Here is an 18,708-nt window from a genome sequence, read left to right as displayed (position 1 = left end):
ACATCAGTGTCGTACTCTCTACATCCTCCTCCTCCTCCTCTTCCTCCTCCTCCTCCTCTTCCTCCTCTTCCTCCTCCTCCTCATCATCATCAGAGACAGGGTCTTCCATTGAACCTGAAGTTCATTGGTTCAGCTATAAGTGCTGGCTACTGAGCCCCCGGGATCCGTTCATCTCCACATCCCAGCCTTGGGGTTACAGGCACATACTCACTGGCTGTGCCTGGCTTTCACATTGGTGACAGGGATCCAAACACTGCGCCTCGTGCTTGAGCGGCAAGCGTATTATTCTCTGAGCCATCTTCCCAGCCCTTGTTTTGCTTTTTTGAGACTGGGACTCGTATGCTCAGGCTGGCCTCACACTGGCTATGTAGCCAGGGAGGGTTCTGATCCTCCTGCACCACCTCTCAGTGTAAACACTGGTCTTATAGAAGCAGGCTAACATACGATTAATGTGTTAATTCTTTTATGTTGATGTTTAATATCATGATTCCTTCAAAATAGTTCCTTCCATGGCTCAGGAAGAAAAACATCTCCGACATGGAAAAATCAAACAGAAAGAATACACATCCCTTTAAAGTCACTGTTTTTTAATTAAAAATTTCTTAGGTTGTATACAAACCAAACTTCATGATTACATGCAAGCACCATGTCTGACTGATTGCAGGAGCAAAAAGGCACAGTGGGAATCAAATCAACAATCTAAAGAGATTATTTTTTTTTAACTGAAGAAAAAATTCCCTTAGGTTAGCCACAACCCAAAGCATTGTGAACCAGAACCTCATCCGAGTCTTGCTCTTTTCCATCACCTTTGAGCAAGGTTGGGACAGGAGCCCTAAGACTGTGGAATGCTTGGTGTGAGTGACGCCCAGACTCCTGGGCTCCACTGAACCACTCTTGAGATTGAACTTGTTTGCGGAGTTGGTGACTTTACTACATTTCTTGGGAAGAAGGTGGTCTCAGTGCAAGGGGACATGAAGCCTGCCACACCAAACACAGTACTTAGCAGTTAACATGATGGATACAGTCAAAGAAAGGAGGCTCATGGGAACTTCAATCCACAGCTGTGCAAAAGAGGAAATGGGGTGAAAATTATCAGTAACAGATGCCCAGGCTCCCACGTGAAGAAATGACTGGCTGCCCAGGGAAGAGAACACTTCTGCCCTGTCAAATTCTTACTGAAAAGAAAACCCAAAAGGAATTGGTGCATTCAGTCTCCGCAAAACACAAATGAGGAAATAATCTGTTACAGACATGGAGAACATTTTAATTTCTAATTCTAAATCTCCATTTAGGTCTTAAAAGCTTTGAAAGTACAGGTTTAAGGCATCAAAATGACTAACTATAGACAATAATAACACAGCCTAGATCACAGGAGGCAGCTGGAGGCGTTTTAACTGGAAATAAGCATTTGAGATAATGTTAATAGCAGTGCAGAAAAATGAAGTTTAAAAAAAAAATCAGCGTTAATAAGCCTCCTGTCCTGGGTCTTGTTTTAACCGTCTCCTCCGCAGAGAATGAGGAGAACCTTTCTGTAGTCTCCGGAAGTGTCGCCCTGGAAGAAAGGAGAACACAGTTACCAGCAGTCACATGGTTCTTAGCCTGCTACACAGTTCAAAATCACCCATGTTCATTTTCAAACATGGCTAGATTTTTCTCAGGTCCTCAATTATTTTTTTATTACAAAAGTAACACTTGGGCCTGGAGAGAGGGCTTGTATACTAAGGGCACCCCTTGCTCTCACAGAGAACCTGAGTTTGGTTCTTGGTGCTCTTAGTTGTCTACAGCTACAGGTCCAGGGGAATCTGGCACCTTCTTCTAGTCTCCTTCAGCACTGTGCACATGAGGTACTGCACACATGAGGCACATACAAACATCCATACACACACACGCTTACATACATATACACAGATATACATAAATAATAATCTTTTTAAAAATAATACTTGTTCTGTGTTAAAAAATACTTAAAAGAAGAGCATAGGAGCTGGGTGGTAGTGGTGCACACCTTTAATCCCAGCACTGGAGGCAGAGGCAGGGGGATCTCTGTGAGTTTGAGGCCAGCCTGGTCTACAAGAGCTAGTTCCAGGACAATTAGGGCTGTTACACAGAGAAACCCTGTACTGACAAACCACAGAGGAGGGAGGGATGATGGGACAGAGACACGTGAACCAGTGAGCCCGTGGATCCTTAGGTCTCTGCCTTTGCCTGCACTGGGGTGACCAATGCTTGCTGTTGCTTCTTTTCCGTGGGTGTGCTGGGGAACCAAACTCAGAGCCTCGCGTTTGTATGGCACGCATTTTGCCCACTGAGCCATCCGCCCCCAGCCCTATGTCCCCATGCCTGAGACTCTTTCTTTTTGATAGCGGCCCTCACATGACCAGTAGATTCCCTATTTTTCAGGATATTTAATTCACAGGTCAAATCTTGATGAGAAGTTTGCTGTGTAAGCAACTGAGGCGTCTCGGAAATTAGTTTCAGCTTTGTGTTTACGAGACTCTCCAGGCTTCTTAAAGAAGCAAAGGAGTTAATGAGGGGTTGTGCGGGGTGAGTCAGTTTTCCCCACACCCACGCCATCTTAGAACTCCTGGCTGTCTGGTACCAAGAACGGCAAACAGGTGCGGGCGGGAGGGGCATGCTGGCTCACATTCCCAGCAGACCATGCTGGGCGATTCTAGCTTCAGCTCCTACCATCATTACCAGGCAGATGAGGAAGTTGTGCTCTGAAAAGTATTCATTAAGGGTTGAGAATGTACCAGAAGTACAGAACCTGAAGCCCTGAGTTCAATCCTTAGCAGGCACGTACGCACGTACGCATGTGTGCACAGAGAAGTATTCATTCAATTTTTGTCTTTGAATGAGGAACCATGAGCAACAGCAATTACTGTATGCAGGGATCTAAGGAGGAAGAAGTATTCACCCTGGGGAATAGCTGCGGTTGGCATCAGGTCCCAGAACTCAGTGTTGTGGAGAAGAGGCTATTCCCATGAGAACAGGTAACCAACTGTGAGAATCTGTCCATTTCTTACAGAGAAAAGCATTGTGTGTGAGAAACATGTAGATCGTGGGAATTTATGGTGGGTTAGTTAATGAGAAATGCCTCCCATAGACTTGTGTGTTTTGGGGGCATTGGTAGGAGAGGCTATGGAATCTTCAGGAGGCAGAGCCTGGCTGGAGGAAGGTCGTCCCTAAGGGCAGGCTTGGAGGCTTTATAGCCCTCCCTTACTATTCTGTTCACTGTTCATGCTGATTCCTGTGTTCAGATGCAATGTGACCAGCCAGCTTCCTGCTCCTTTGGCCTGCTCCCATGCCTTCCCTCCTCTGGAATTATAAACCAAAATCAACTATGTCTTCCTTAAGTGGTTTTTGGCATTTACACAGCAACAGAAAGCAAATGATCACATACAACTTTTGCCATGGCAGGCATGGGACAGATCTTGGAGGAAAGAAATCAAAATCATAAAAGCAACTGAGAGCTCAATTATGGACATAGATAGGTCTTTTACGTCTGTAACTGGTCTACAGACAAACTGTATTTACGACTGGTATACAAAGGCCCTAAGGTTTGCAATATCACACACGGGAATAAATTGTGTGAGATTATTGCTAATACACATTTTCCTTTATTGTGTATTTTGCACAAATGTGCATGCATGCATCTGTGTACTACATGTATGCAAGCACCCATGGAGGCCAGAAGAGGGTGTCAGTAGGGTTCCTAGAACTGGAGTCACAGGTGGTTGTGAGCTGTCATGTGGGTGCTGGGAATGGAACTGGGGTCCCTCGAAAGAGCAGTCAGTTCTCTTAACTGCTTACCCCTTATCTCCAACCCCTGGTATTCTAACCTTTGGGTAGAAGGATATTTGAGATGGATGTCAGGGGTGACGTTTCCTCTCTACACTCTGTTCACTACAACAGGTCAATTCCTTAAAATATTGGGGCTTGTTATACTACACAGGCTTTGAATAAAAGCAGTGTTGAATCATTGTTCCAGAATTTTCATCCATGTTTGGGGCCAGCATGAACTTATTGCTTGTACACCATGAGAAAGGAGGGGCCCCAGATGGGCAGAGGGCCATCTTGGTTGGGAACAATATGCCTACAAGGAGAGACCTGTGGTGCTGCACCCCAAGGCCAGGCCCTGTCTTCACTGTGGTACCCTACCTTGATGAAAGAGTACAAAGACTTCCCATAGAGCCTCTTGAAGTTGTCCCGGATGTCCAGCATGTCGATCTCTGCTCGAGAAACCATCACTCTGATGAGGGTGCTGTCATCAGTGCCTAAGCCCTGAGGGAGGGAGCACAAGATCTTATATCAGGTGATGCTCTTCGTGGTCCAGAAAGGCAAGACAAGGCAATAGTGATTCTGCTACAGTGTCTGTGCTTGATGACCTGGGAGGCCCGAGGAACATCCTCATGCCTTAACTTGGGATGCAAGGCTTGACACAGCCCACCTTTCCAACACTCCATGTCGTGACCCGATGCTTTGCATTTCCAAAGACAGGCGCTAAGCTGTTCAGCCACCTGAACCGTCTACTCTCCTCCTCCCCGACCCTGTGCCAAGCTTCCCTCAAGGTTCTGCCTCAACAGAACAAGCTGGTTTGGTTTTGCTTTTTCCCTCCCTTCTTTCCTTCTTTCCTTCTTTCCTCCCTCCCTCCCTCTTCCCTCCCTCCCTCCCTCTCTGTCTCTCACTCTCTCTCTCTCATTACTAAGACAAGGCCTTGCTATATAGTCCAGTCTGGCCCCAAACTAAGAAACCCTCCTTTTCAGCCTCCCAGGAGCTGGAATTTCAGGTGTGTGCCAGCACACCCAGCTCGCGTTTCCTTATACGTTCTTTTCAAATCATCCCTCAAGGATACTGAAAATCAACACTCTGCCGATGTATCTGTTTAGTAGTGGGATGCTGAACTGTGTCCTCATGCCATCTTATCGTTAGTGTCTACATGCTTGCTTTTCTCTTTGAGGAGAGACAGTCTTTAAGAACAAAGACTCCCCACCATGTACGATGGCATAGGCCCGTGATAGCATCACTTGGAAGGCTGAGGCAAGATGATTAGAAGTTCAAGGCCATCCTCAGTTACGAAGAGAATTCAAGGACAGCCTGGGCTACTGAGAATTTGTCTCAGAAGAACAACAACAAAACCCAGGCACTAAGGTTCCAGTTTCCTGTTGCCCTGGCAAGGCTGCCTGCACAGGGTATAACACAGGCCTGGGAACCTGGCTCTGAAGCCAGACTTTGTCTTTTTGGGGCATTCCTGCCTCTGTGAACAGTGGAAACACACTGTGTATACTCTATATGCCTCAGTTTCTCCACTTGTAAAACAGGATAGTTTGTGCCCTGCTCCTGCTGTGGGGATAAATGCATCCATACATGCAAAGCTCCCGGATAGTTTGTGCCCTGCTCCTGCTGTGGGGATACATGCATCCATACATGCAAAGCTCTCGGATAGTTTGTGCCCTGCTCCTGCTGTGGGGATACATGCATCCATACATGCAAAGCTCCCGGATAGTTTGTGCCCTGCTCCTGCTGTGGGGATACATGCATCCATACATGCAAGGCCCTGGGAGCAGGGCTCCGCACATCACAAGCTCATAGACAGAAGCACTCGGTATAGTGCAGCAGTATTCAGTGAGGGGTGGCGTCGAGCTGGATACTCCAGGGTGGAATCCGGGTGGCAAGCCTAAGAAGCTGAAAAACAATACTGCACAGTCTTTCAAACGGTAAAAGTGAAATCGTTTACCTTCATGGATTTATAAAGCCTTTCAGCAAAATATGCAGGTTTGTTCCTTATGCACTTCACTGTGGAGAAAAGGAGCAAAAAGAAGTGAGCATGGGCCGCTCCCCTGCCCGCGCCCCTGCCTGCTCCCCTGCCCGCGCCCCTGCCTGCTCCCCTGCCCGCGCCCCTGCCTGCTCCCCTGCCCGCTCCCCTGCCCGCGCCCCTGCCTGCTCTCCTGCCAGCGCCCCTGCCCGCACCCCTGCCTGTGCCCCTGCCTGAGCCCCTGCCCGCACCCCTGCCTGAGCCCCTGCCCGCTCCCCTGCCCGCGCCCCTGCCTGTGCCCCTGCCTGAGCCCCTGCCCGCACCCCTGCCTGTGCCCCTGCCCGCTCCCCTGCCTGTGCCACTGCCTGCTCCCCTGCCCACACCCACGCCCACTCTCAGGAGGGCTTTCCCTTCTCCTAATAAATTAACTCTATTTCCATAAAAACAGAATGAAAAGATCACAGAAACAAAATCCAAGAACAAAGAGAACTGACAGCCATTCTCTGTTTCTACAGAGTCCCAAGAACTATTTCCTGATTGCTTTGCTAGACCCATTTGAGCCAAGCAGCGCTGGGTGAAGAAGGTCTGCACTCCGGACCCTTTGCCAGGGTCCTCAGCTTATCAGGTTTCAGGGAAGTCATTAATGATGCACTCAAAGCAAGGGTGGCTAGCGGTTCCAAAATGATTAGTACATCTGCCGTGTAACATAGTTCTTAGGGAGCTGGAGAGATGCTCAGGGGTTGAGTACTTGTCCTTGCAGAGGACTAGGGTTCAATCTCCAGCACTCAAATAATTGCTTACAACTGCCGTTTCAAAGGATCTGATGAACTCTGTGACCTCTGAGGGTACAAGGCACACACATGGCACACAGATACACATGTATGCGAAACACCCATACAATCAAAAAGCTTCAAAATGAGCTGTTAAAGTCAATTGACTTGCCAGATGCAGCTAACATGGTGTTGTCTTTCTCTTATAATGAAATAGAAAAGTATCAAAGACAAAGTCGTAAGACCCCTGGCACAACAGCAGTCAGAGTCAGGCCACACGGAATAGCTGCTTTTTTCAGTCAGGTTCTCCCGTGGCCCAGGCTGGCCTTGAACTCATTATGTAGCCAAGGGTGATCTTGAACTACTGATCCTCAGGGCTGCCTCTACCTCCCAAGTGCTGGAATTACAGGTGTGCACAGTGTCAAGCTTTGCAAGTATTTCTTCTTTAAAGTTGTAGACCAGTCAGATGGGGTCGTTCATGTCTATGAATCTAGCACTCCTAGCCAAGATAGGAGGATTGCTACAAATTCAAAGCCAGCTTTGGTTACTGAAAGAGAACATCTAGCAAAAGAAAAGTCTGGGACTAGAGAGATGACTCAGTGGTTAAGAGCATTAACTGTTCTTACAGAGGACCCAGGTTTGGTTCTCAGCACCCATGTAGTGGTTCACAACACTCTGTAACTCCTGTTTCAGTGGATCCAGCGCCCTCTTCTGGGTTCCACGGGCATTGCACACATTGCATGCAACCAAAATACTTGTGCACAGAAAATTATTAAAAAAAACAACAGCAGTTCTGGAGAATCATCTTGGTGTGGTGGCACGTGGCTGTGGGTCAGGTATTTGGGGACTGAGGTGAGAGAATCACATTAATCCAGGAATGCCAGACCAGCCTGGCCAATTTACTGAGAATCCATTTTCTGAGATTCGAGAACGTACCCTCAGTGAGGGGAACGACTTTAATTTCAGAAAAGCACCACTCTATATCTCCGCAACAACATCTGGAGACTAAGGAAGACCACTAACAGAATTAGTTCTGGGGCTCACCAGTTTACCTATAGCCAGCAGGGCATCTTCAAAGCTCCCCGATGTCTCAGATTTAATACTCTGCTCAATGTCCTTCTGGGAGATCCTTTTGTATTCATCAAACACTAGAAGCAATAACAAGGGAGTGTGATTTAGAAACCGGGGCTGCTGCGATGTCTGATCTGCTAAGCGCACTTGCCCCCAAGCCCGATGACCTGAACTGACCCCTGGAACCCATATTCTGGAAGCAGAGGACTGACTTGGGCAAATTGCTCTCCGATCTCCACATGTTATCTGTGGCGTTTGCAAATCCACACACATAACACAAACAACATACGCTCTAAATAAATAAACACATAAATTAGTGTAATAAAAATTTAAATGCAGGGAACTAAAATTTATGGAGAGAATGAACACATTTTAACAAGCTTACACTACTTAGGTATTTTTGGCATATTTCAAGAGGAAACCAACTATTACTGTGGATGAGGGCCCAGGCAGGGTGTAGTCTGGCGGACTGGGCCCATCCAGGAGAAAGAGTGCTGAGCTCCCTAGAGAACATTAGGCACTAAGAGAATCTTTGGGTACATTTGTTTTCTTCTTGTGACAGCAGACAGGGTCTGGCAGCTCACCCCTATAGTCCCGGTACTTGGCAGGTGAAGGCAGGATTGGCAGTTCCTCAGTCACACCCTGAGTTCAAGGCCAGCCTGGACTACTGAGTCCCTGTCATTGTGAAACGTCAGCTTTGACGTCAGCTGTGTACTCCTCTCCATTCGGCTCGGCTCGTTAGGACGAGAGCAGTTCAGCCTCCTCAAAGCTGAGTCACCTCTGGGAGCAGCCAGTTACATGTTTAAATAAATTTTTCGCGTAATTTTTTTCTTGCTTTTTGCCCAGGATTTTTGAATGCGATGAATGTTTTCTTCTCTTCTTCCAGAGACTTATTAGGACAGATATCTGTTTTATTTATCTCCTTAGTGGCTTTTGCTGGCATCCCGTCTTGTCCCCTCCATCCATGTGATTCTCATAGGTTATCAGTTAAGGGACAGCAATGTTCGGCAACGCACATCATAACCTTGGCCCAGTAGGGGCCCTCAGAGTGGCCTGCCCTCCAGGAGATGGTTTTCTTTCTTTTTCTTTTCAGTTGTGTGTGGTTAGGCATGGTGGTTGCACACTTTTGATCCCATCACTTGGGAGGCAGAGGCAGGAGGATCTCTGTGAATTCGAGGTCAGCTTGGACTACATAGTGAGTTCCAGGCTAGCCAGGGCTACACAGTGAGACTCTATCTCAAAACGAGTTGTATGGGGTGTGGTACAGTATGTTCTAATGTGTGTGCATGCATGTGGAAGCCAGAAGCAGGTGTCAGTTGCCTTCTTATTTTTAATTTAGTTTAATGAATTAATTTGGACCGTGTTCACCACTGCTTACGCCTGTACTCGTGTATACAAAGGCCACAGGAGGATGCTGAGAATCTTCCTTTCTCACCCAGGGTCTTACTGCTTTTAAGACAGGTGCACCCGCTGAACTAGGAGCTCACCCTGTCAGCTAGGCTGACTGGCCAGTGAACTCCTGGGATCCACCTGTCTCTGCCTTCTAATGCTGGCTTTTTTATGTGAGAGTATGGGATTCTAGCATAGGCCCTCCTGCTGGCCCAGCAAGCACTTCCCCAGCCCGCCACCTTGTCTTGTTTTGTTTTGAGACAGTCCTCACTGCACCTGGACCTCACAATTAGCCAGACTGGCCGGACAACAAGCCTCAGGGATCACCTGTTCCCATCCTTTCTGCCTAGGATTCCTGGCGCATGCTGGAACCAGCGTTTTGTTTGTTCCCAGGGAGGTCCCCAGAAGCACCTTTATTTCTGTTCTCATGAAGGGGTTCAGATCCCCCTCCAATATTGGGAGCCACTGTTTGCCAGTGTATATGTCCAGACTCAAAGACACTGATCAGACCCCTGCTGTAAACTGGAGTGAATGCCCTTAGCTCTGACCATCACTGTTGGTTGGTAACAAGATTATTCAGTTTACACTACCTAAATAGTGCCTAAAATATTGTCTCCTGGGCTGGGTGGTGGTAGTGTATGCCTTTAATACCAGCACTCTGTGAGTTAAAGATACAGAGAAACCCTGTCTTGAACCGCCGCCCTCAATATTGTCTCTTGGTAACTTATGAATAGGTAATTTTTTATTATTGATTTTTATTGAACTCTACATTTTTCTCTGCTGCCCTCCCTGATGAATAGGTAATTTTTAACTGCCCAACTATAGATACACAAATTCTTAGTAAATGTTTCCCAGGACCTGCAATTCTGGAAACATGCCACAAGGGGGCGCTCACATTGTAAGCAGGCAAGGGGAGCCAATAAAAGAAAGCATAAGGCCTCCAAGTTTCATCCTGGTGTATGATTTATGGACAGGAATATTTGCTTATTATTATTATTATTGCCACTGAGGAATATCTAGAATAATTACAACTTGTAAATGTGTCAAACTTTGCAGCTACATTGTGTTTTCAATTTAGCAATCCCATTCTCCTCAAATGCCCCACAAGCTTTGAAACTCCATGCCTATGACAGGGAGATGGTAGTTTTTAAAATTATGATGCCCATGAAAGTCTAAAGAGCTCATCTACAAGACGAACAGCCCTACTGAGTCCTTACTGCCGTTTATAAGAAGACTCAGCCTGGCAACAAATATCCTATAAAGGTTTAGTGTCCCTCCCCCACCACCAAAGAAGTTAAAAGCACATTGCAAAGTTTAGAAATTACCAGAAGCAAATTAGGAACATCACACAAAGGAAATAAAAAGTGAAATTACCCGCGACTCATTTTACTCAATGTAACCTCTGAACAGATCGATCAGTGATATTAAACAGAAATAATTACCAACTGACATTTATTTAAACCGGTCCCTCAGGCAGTGAAGGCTGCTTCCTTATGTGAGCAAGGGAAATGAATGTCTTGAGGAAGCACTAGAGAAAGGACTAACTAGGAATGCTGGTTTCCTGGGATAAAGAATGCTAAATTATTACGAACATGTTGTATATCTGTCAATTACAAATTAATCTTTCAAAACTGCCCTTCATTCATATCATTTGATTCCCACATTTGCAAGGTAAAAATCTAATAGCTGAGTATTCCGTATCACGGTGGGGGAAAGGTCATCATGACCTGGGGGAGCACTATGATCAAGACACACTATATACATGTTTGGAATTATCAAAGAATAAGTAAAAGATTTTTCTTAAAGGTTATCAGGGACTGGAAAGATGCCTCAGTGTTAAGAGCATTTGCTGCTCTTACAACAGACCTGGGTCAGGTCCCTTCCCACCACCCACTTTATGGCTCACAACTGTCTGTAACTCCAGTTCTAGATAATCTAGTACCCTCTTCTGATCTCCAAGGAGACAAGACATACACTTTGGTTTACAGACATACATTTAGTCAAAACATTCATATACACAAAATAAAATCCTCTTTAAATGTTTGGGGTTATCTTCCATTCTAGCAGAACTGAGTGAGGTAGGGAGGCAGGTACCCACCATGGAGCAGATGGTTCCGGTTCCGGGAGCAGAGGATGCTCAGGAACTTCACCTCGTCTGTCCCCCATCTCTTCTCCCCAGCCTCAAACAGGTCCTGGTGCCAAAAAACCATGAGTTTAAATACCGGATAGGATGTGCCAGTACTTGGGCGAATAGTTCTAAGACGTCGGAGAGGTGAACTGATTTGGTTTTATTTTGTTAGTTGGAAAGGCAAACATGCTGTGTACACACACACACACACAGACACACACACAGATACACACAGACACACACACAGATACACACAGACACACACACAGATACACACAGACACACAGAGACAGACACCCACACAGACACACACACACATACAGACACACACAGACACACACACAGATACACACAGACACACACAGACACACACACAGATACACACAGACACACACAGACAGACACACACACAGACACACACAGACAGACACACACACAGATACACACAGACACACACAGACACACACAGACAGACACACACACAGACACACACAGACAGACACACACACAGATACACACAGACACACACAGACACACACTGACACCCACACAGACACACACACACATACAGACATACACTTGGTTCTTCAATCACTTTAACCTCATAATGGCATGAAATGACATCCGTTCAGCAGAAATTAGGCTTCAAAGTTTGCACTTTGGTCTTTTCTTGAACCTGTCTATACAGTGTAGGACTTCATCAAAGTGTGAGCATCAAGCAGAGACCCGTGCTCCCAGTTAGCTACACAGTCACGAGGGCAGCAAGCAACACACTCTAGTGGACTTTGTGTCAAGCCTCCCAATGTAAACGCATTTTCAGCTTACACTAGGTTGGGACATAATACCATTGCAAGCCTCTGTTTCTGTATCCCTCTGTCCCTGTGATGTGTGTGTGTGTTACTCCATTATTTGGTCTGAACTCAAGCAAGGAGCTTTCTCCAGAGCCTCAATTTCCTTACCTGTACAATGGAGGTCAAAGTCCTAAGGTTGCTGTGAGGATTCAATTGTTTGACTGAGAAAAGCCTTGTGGGGGTGCTTGGTTCTTATCGAGGGTCCACTGTCTATAAGCTACTATTTACCTGGCCACAGGGATGAGTGGCAGGAGACATTAGGGTGTCAGGACAGACAGCATGTCAGGACAGACATCAGTGTATCAGGACAGACAACGGTGTGTCAGAATAGACAGCAGTGTGTCAGGACAGACATCCGTGTGTTAGGACAGACATCAGCAGGGGTTCCAGACAGAGCAGTGTCCTACCGCATGTTCTCTTTAGGGAAGTATGAAGAGCAGAGGCAGCTCCTTCCCCTCTGGATCATTCAGTAGACAGCTGAAATGGCTGGGGACTTAGCTCAAGCACTGAGCACTTGCCTAGCCATGGGCCAAGCCCTGGGGTCCATTCCCTGGCAACACACACACAGAAGCACACACACACACACATGCACACGCACACACACGCACACACACAAGGAGGGGGTTCTCTGGGATCCTCATGTGGCCCCAGGGTGAGAAGGAGACCTAGAATTCAGGAGTATAGAGATGGTGCCCTGAGCCACCCCAAGTTCCAGGTACCCCTGAAAGAAACCTGCTAACCAGAGCGGAGTGAGGCCTGTCTTAGAGAAGAAGCTGTAAGAAGGAATTTGCAATCTACTAACCTGGGCGTCCTGCTTCACGAGCGCATCATCCAGGTAATTCCCTTCATCCCTGCCACCCTGCGGGTGAAACAGACAAGAGTGAGTCCCCATGGCAATTCCAGGGTGCGCTTAAGACCGGAGGCCTGGAGACAAGATGCAGTAAAAGCTGGGTCTTCAGGTTAGGGGGTCAGGACTGCTGTCTTAGTCACCAGGGCTTGGAGCTATGTCAGGCAGATATTCTCAGCGGAGTGCGAGCCCCACCGTGACTCCTGGTGTTGCAAAGTTGGCTCTTCCAGTGGAAGGGCAGTAACTTCTTCCTGCTTCCTCCTCCCTATTCCAACCACGGCACCGACCCAGCTGACTCAGCCTTCCTAACCAGCCAGTCTTCATTGATCAAGAGAATGCTGGGCAGAAGACAAACTTGGGGAGCTCATGCAAGTCAGCACCAAATGCACCAGCTCCAGCCACGGGAACCCCTGAAGGAACACTAGGGAGTGACAGACAGGCACTGCACCCCAGTTTGGAAGGCTGTTCTTTAAAAAAAGATTTTTTTAAAGTGTGTGTTGTATTTGTACGTGTGTCATGTGTGTGCAGTGCCTACAGAGGCCAGGAGAGGGCATCAGATCTCCTGGATCTGGAGTTACAGGTGGTTGTGAGCCATTCATTGTAGGTGTGGAGTTTAACTCAGGTCCTCTGTCTGCAAGAACAAGAAGTACTCCCCCACCCTCTCCAGCCCTGCCACCATATAAATATCCAAAACACATGGAAGTTATCTCCCAATATCCTTTGAATCCGATGCTTTGTAACAGAGGTAGCTGGCATCAACATGGGACATGTGAACAGTGAGTTAAGAAGAGATGGTTGGGCATGCATGACCAGCCAGGGGCTCTGAAGGAGAAATAAGAAAAAGGAACAGCCAGCCAGAGACTGGCACCTGGGGAATACCCATGTTTAGGAGGCTAAAAGGATGAAGGGCGGGTAAAGGAGGGTACGCGTCTCAATTAACCCAGCACCCCCTTTCAGAAGCAGGGACCGAGGAAGACACGCACCGCTGACAGGGACACCAGTACTCGCTGGAACATGAAGGATGTGTCAGAGCAGATGTCCTCTTCAAGGCTTCTTCCATATTCTGCCAAGAAATCAGAAATGGGTACATCAGAACAGAGACCTGCCAGTGCTGTCATTGCCAGCAAGCTCCGTTCCTCCAGGGCAGCCTGCTCATGGTCCGACTCCGACCAAAGTGCTACCCCATGTGAGGTTTTCAAAATCTGAACTCTGTGTGGTCCCAGCTCTCCCTGAGGGTCTATAAGTAGGTAATGGTTGCTGGGGGTAGGGGAGACAATTCCTTCAGGGGTGTAAGCATCAGTAAGGAATCCCTGCTCCTGTGGGTAACCCTTCACCCATGTTCCTGTAAGCAATTCTAATGAAGCTAATCAACTCGTAAAAATGGCAACAAAACAAACAATAAATATGACCCAGAAGGAACTATGGCTGTCTCTTTAAGATGATGGGGATCAAGAAGGCAGGACTAGAATCCTCCCTGGTTTTCTTCCGTCTGAGACTCTGCTCTGCATGTGTCTGAGTGGAAGGAAGTTTGTTGTGGAATATCACTTTAACTATGTAAAGGTGTGTTACACAGTTTCTGCTGCCTTTGTAAACGATGTAAAGATGCTTGTTGTGGAATATCACTTTAACTGTGTAAAGGTGTGTTACACAGTTTCTGCTGCCTTTGTAAACGATGTAAAGATGCTTGTTGTGGAATATCACTTTAACTGTGTAAAGGTGTGTTACACAGTTTCTGCTGCCTTTGTAAACGATGTAAAGATGCTTGTTGTGGAATATCACTTTAACTATGTAAAGGTGTGTTACACAGTTTCTGCTGCCTTTGTAAATGATGTAAGGATGCATTGCTTTTGTTTGTGCTGCATTTGTTTAACTATGTAAAGATGTGTTGCTGTTTCACCTTGCCCACCTAAAGCAAATGATTGGTCTAATAAAAAACTGAATGGCCAATAGCTAGGCAGTAGAGGGCTATGTGGGGTAGAGGGATGGCAGGCAGAGAGAATAAGTAGGCGGAGAAATCCAGAATGAGAGAGAAAGAGAGGGAGATGCCAGGGGCCGGCAGTCAGGCAGAGTAGGACATACAGAAAGAAAGGTAAAAAGCCTGAGGCAAAACATAGATGAAGAGAAGCAGGTTAATTTAAATTAAAGAAAAAGCTAGACAGAAACGAGCCTAAGCTAGGCCAAGCATTTATAACTAATAAGTCTCTGTGTCATGACTTGGAAGCTGGTTGGTGACCTAAAAGATAAAGCCTGGTACAGAAGCTGTTGAAAGGTTACCAGTGTCACAGGACAGAGGTCCCCAGAGAGGTTCTAACAGATCTCTCTGAAGAATGACACTCTTTATAGCCACCAAAAGCCACTGTGGGGCAGATGCCAGGGTTAAGGGGACTGTGTGAGAGGCATGGAGGTCCCTAGGCTCACAGATAAGCATTAGGGGGAACCAAGAGTGTTAAACACATAGGATTGCTCCTTGAAAGGAAGGGATGCACAGCCTGTTATCCACCTACAAGATTGGGAACAGATGTGGTTCATAGCCTGGTGACCTCGGCACTATCTGTGTGGATGAGATCAGGCTCAATCCTCCCCAGACCCTTATGATGTGGGATTCCCCTCTGTATGCTGTGAATACCATTGGTTAATAAAGAAACTGTCTTGGCCTGTGATAGAGCAAAATAATAGAGCTGGGGTGGGGGGGACTAAACTGAATGCTGGGAGAAAGAAGGCAGAATCAGAGAGAAGCCATGTAGCTCCACTGGAGACAGACACGGGAATATTACCTGGTAAACCATAGCCATGTGGTGATACAAAGATGAATAGAAATGGGTTAAATTAACATGTATACATTAGCCAGAAACACACTTAAGCTATTGGCCAAACAGTATTGCAAATGATATGATTTCTGTGTAATTATTTTGGGGCTGAGCAGCTGGGAACAAACAAGCAGCCTCCTACAATACCCTTGTCGTGAGCTTGTTAATCTATAGAACTTATCTTTATGGGAGCTGTCACATGTAATCAATCCACAGAACACATCTTTATAGAAGATGTCACATGTACTTCACAGAGTTTCAATGCCTTAAGTCTTATTGTGCACCAGGAAAATTTTCACTAAATTATGCTGTGCTTAAATAGGTCTAAAATAAGCTACTCAGGGTCAAAGTTTGAAGCAACACTGGCGACTCAGTCATGTTGAACCAAATTGCCTTCTTGCCTCACCTTACTCTGCTGGCTCTCAGAGACCCTCCACAGGGCTGAGGTCAGGGTTGGGGGGGCTAACTTCAAATCCTGAGTGGGGTAGAGGTCATGGTCAGGGGGCTAACTCCAGACTCCCAGCGTTTAGGTTCAGCCTCTGTATCCTGAGCAAGAGTCCCTGCTACATGACTGTTTCTCCACAGAAGTGATACATATTGAATATGGAAACACAGGGAATGGTAGTGCCAGGACACAGCTCTGTGTTAGAGCCTAGGGCACTGGTCTAGCTTATGAGAGACGCTGGCCTCCATCCCTAGTACCCTGGGTGATACATATGGCAGAAAATTAAGGGAAAATAAGTAAAACAAAGGGAAGAAAACTCTACCATAATCTAAAGCTGAGAAATAATGGTCCCTGTCTTATTTTCAAGTCATAGGCAACCTGTGCCAGGTTAAATGGTCCCTGTCTTATTTTCAAGTCATAGGCCACCTGTGCCAGGGCCTGGAGGATGCCACTTACGCTGCTGGTATGTCTGGTTGATGCGACGGATCTCCTCGGGGGTACGAGAAGCCAGGATCTCAATCAGGCAGCCCTCGTCTGTGCCAGCCCCCTAAATGTGAGGCCAGAGGTGAGGATGGTATGAACCAGTGGATCAAAGTAACGTGCAGCGGTTATGCACAGTGAAACAAACAGAAGGATGCAATTAAATCTACAAATTAAAAACTGAGTCCCACACTCAGAAAGACTGCAGGTATGAAGCTTCAGGATGTAATCCAACCCCCGGGGTCCAGAAGCGGGGCCCATTGACTTTTAACTGGCCTGCCCAAGCCCGGTGTGCTCACCATAATCATTACCATTTATCCATCTCTCATTCTCTCATCCTCTACTCCCCCCCTCTCAGAAGGACTTGGCTATAGCTTTTAACTTTAAGGTTTTATTTTATGTGTGTCGGTCTGTGTGCCTGTGAGTCCAGCGCCCCAATAACAGGCGGCTCTGAGCTGCCCACTATGTGTGTTGGGAAGCAAACTACAGTCCTCTGCCAGAGCTGTAAGCACTGAGCCATCGCTCCAGCTCTGCTGGCCGCGGTTCTGAAGGTTGGCACATCACTGTGTGCACTGGGACACTGAGAGCTCGGGGACCACCGACTGTCACAGCCTCCTCAGCTCCTGTCACCGTGTGCACTGGGACACCGAGAGCACAGGGAATACCGACTGTCACAGCCTCCTCAGCTCCTGTCACCGTGTGCACTGGGACACTGAGAGCTCGGGGACCACCGACTGTCACAGCCTCCTCAGCTCCTGTCACCGTGTGCACTGGGACACCGAGAGCACAGGGAATACCGACTGTCACAGCCTCCTCAGCTCCTGTCACCGTGTGCACTGGGACACCGAGAGCACAGGGAATACCGACTGTCACAGCCTCCTCAGCTCCTGTCACCGTGTGCACTGGGACACTGAGAGCTCGGGGACCACTGACCTTCATGGCTTTCCGCAGCTCCTGCACATCATACAGCACCGTGGGTGTCATCATCCCCAAAATCACATCCTCAAAGTTGCTGCTCAGCTCCGACTTCAAGTCATCCATCAGGTCCTGAAATGAGAAGGAAGTGTCTACTCTTAGCTGCTATTTTCGGTCATGCCAGCCTCTCTAGCTATGGTGCAGGGATGTCCTGGGCACTTGTCACCCTCCTGGGAGCAGGCAGCGGTGCTTTCCTAGGTCATTTGACACATCTGCACATCGACAGTCATACCAGACGGCTGTTAAAACACTTGTCAGTTTTCCTAATCTGCCCAAGACCAGCTTTTATTTATTGACTTCAACCTAAACCACACAGTACAGCAAAGGAGAGTGTGGCCATTTCCCATCTGGCCAAACTTCAGTGACGTTTACAAAGCGTGCGGTTTTCTCGTGAAAAATTGTTTTTGTTTTGTTGTTGTTCTCATTAAATTTTACTTTTGAATACATACCTATTTTTCTCTTTTTAAAATTTACAATTACACTCATTTATTTGTGTGCAGAGGTGTGCAGCAGTGGAGGTCAGAGGTCAACCTAAGGCAGAAGGTTCTTTATCCTGTGGGATTGAACTCAGGTTGTTTAGCTTGGCAGCAAGCACTTTTACACACTAAGCCATCTCACCGACCCCATATTTTTGTTTGTTTGCATATATATATATACATATATATATATAACATATGTGTGCACGTTTTTGTTTCTGTACCTGCGTGTAGCTACATGTGTGTGTGTGTGTGTGTACATGCATACATAAACATGTGTGTGTGTGAAAAGGCCAGTTGTCAATGTCTGGTGTCTTCCTCGGTTGTTCTCTGCCTTCTTTTGGGGAGACAAGGTCTCTCACTGAAAGGTAGGCTAGGCTGGTCGGCCAACAAACCCCGTCCCTACCCTTTGCTGGAATGTGTGTGTGTGTGTGTGTGTATAGTATATACATTATACTATATCTTTCTATCATGCATATTTTTATGACAAATCCACAAATGTGAATTGAAAGAATGAATTAGAAGTCAGACAACCCATTAATATTGGTCACCTCAGATTTCCATAAGCTAGCTGGGTTCTGAAGTTAAGCCCAAGTGTGTATCGCCACAATGGTTAGATGCATAGCTCAATCCCATTAGACTCTCCACGTCTGCCACTGTGCGTTCAGTTCCTGGAGGAAGCAGGACAGTTTACAGTGCTCTGGAGACAGTCGG

At 46.9% G+C, this 18,708-nt stretch overlaps 1 protein-coding gene across 1 annotated transcript in view; it reads right to left on the bottom strand.

The window, feature by feature from the left end:
• Nucleotides 1–568: 568 nt before the first annotated feature.
• The window catches only part of Anxa4 (annexin A4), a 52,217-nt gene continuing 34,077 nt past the window's right edge, over nt 569–18,708 (bottom strand). Inside the window, exons 5-13 of the mRNA XM_075983590.1 lie at nt 17,477–17,590; nt 16,520–16,610; nt 13,795–13,874; nt 12,767–12,823; nt 11,084–11,177; nt 7,578–7,673; nt 5,738–5,796; nt 4,162–4,284; nt 569–1,552 (exon numbers count right to left, since the gene is read on the bottom strand). Of these exons, the coding sequence (XP_075839705.1) occupies nt 1,493–1,552; nt 4,162–4,284; nt 5,738–5,796; nt 7,578–7,673; nt 11,084–11,177; nt 12,767–12,823; nt 13,795–13,874; nt 16,520–16,610; nt 17,477–17,590 (774 nt within the window). The 3' untranslated portion in view covers nt 569–1,492. The remainder of the gene's footprint in view (nt 1,553–4,161; nt 4,285–5,737; nt 5,797–7,577; nt 7,674–11,083; nt 11,178–12,766; nt 12,824–13,794; nt 13,875–16,519; nt 16,611–17,476; nt 17,591–18,708) is intronic.

This window comes from Microtus pennsylvanicus, chromosome 8 (genome assembly GCF_037038515.1).
Source record: "Microtus pennsylvanicus isolate mMicPen1 chromosome 8, mMicPen1.hap1, whole genome shotgun sequence".
Taxonomy (NCBI): Eukaryota; Metazoa; Chordata; class Mammalia; order Rodentia; family Cricetidae; genus Microtus; species Microtus pennsylvanicus.
This window is presented reverse-complemented; position numbering and strand designations above follow the sequence as displayed.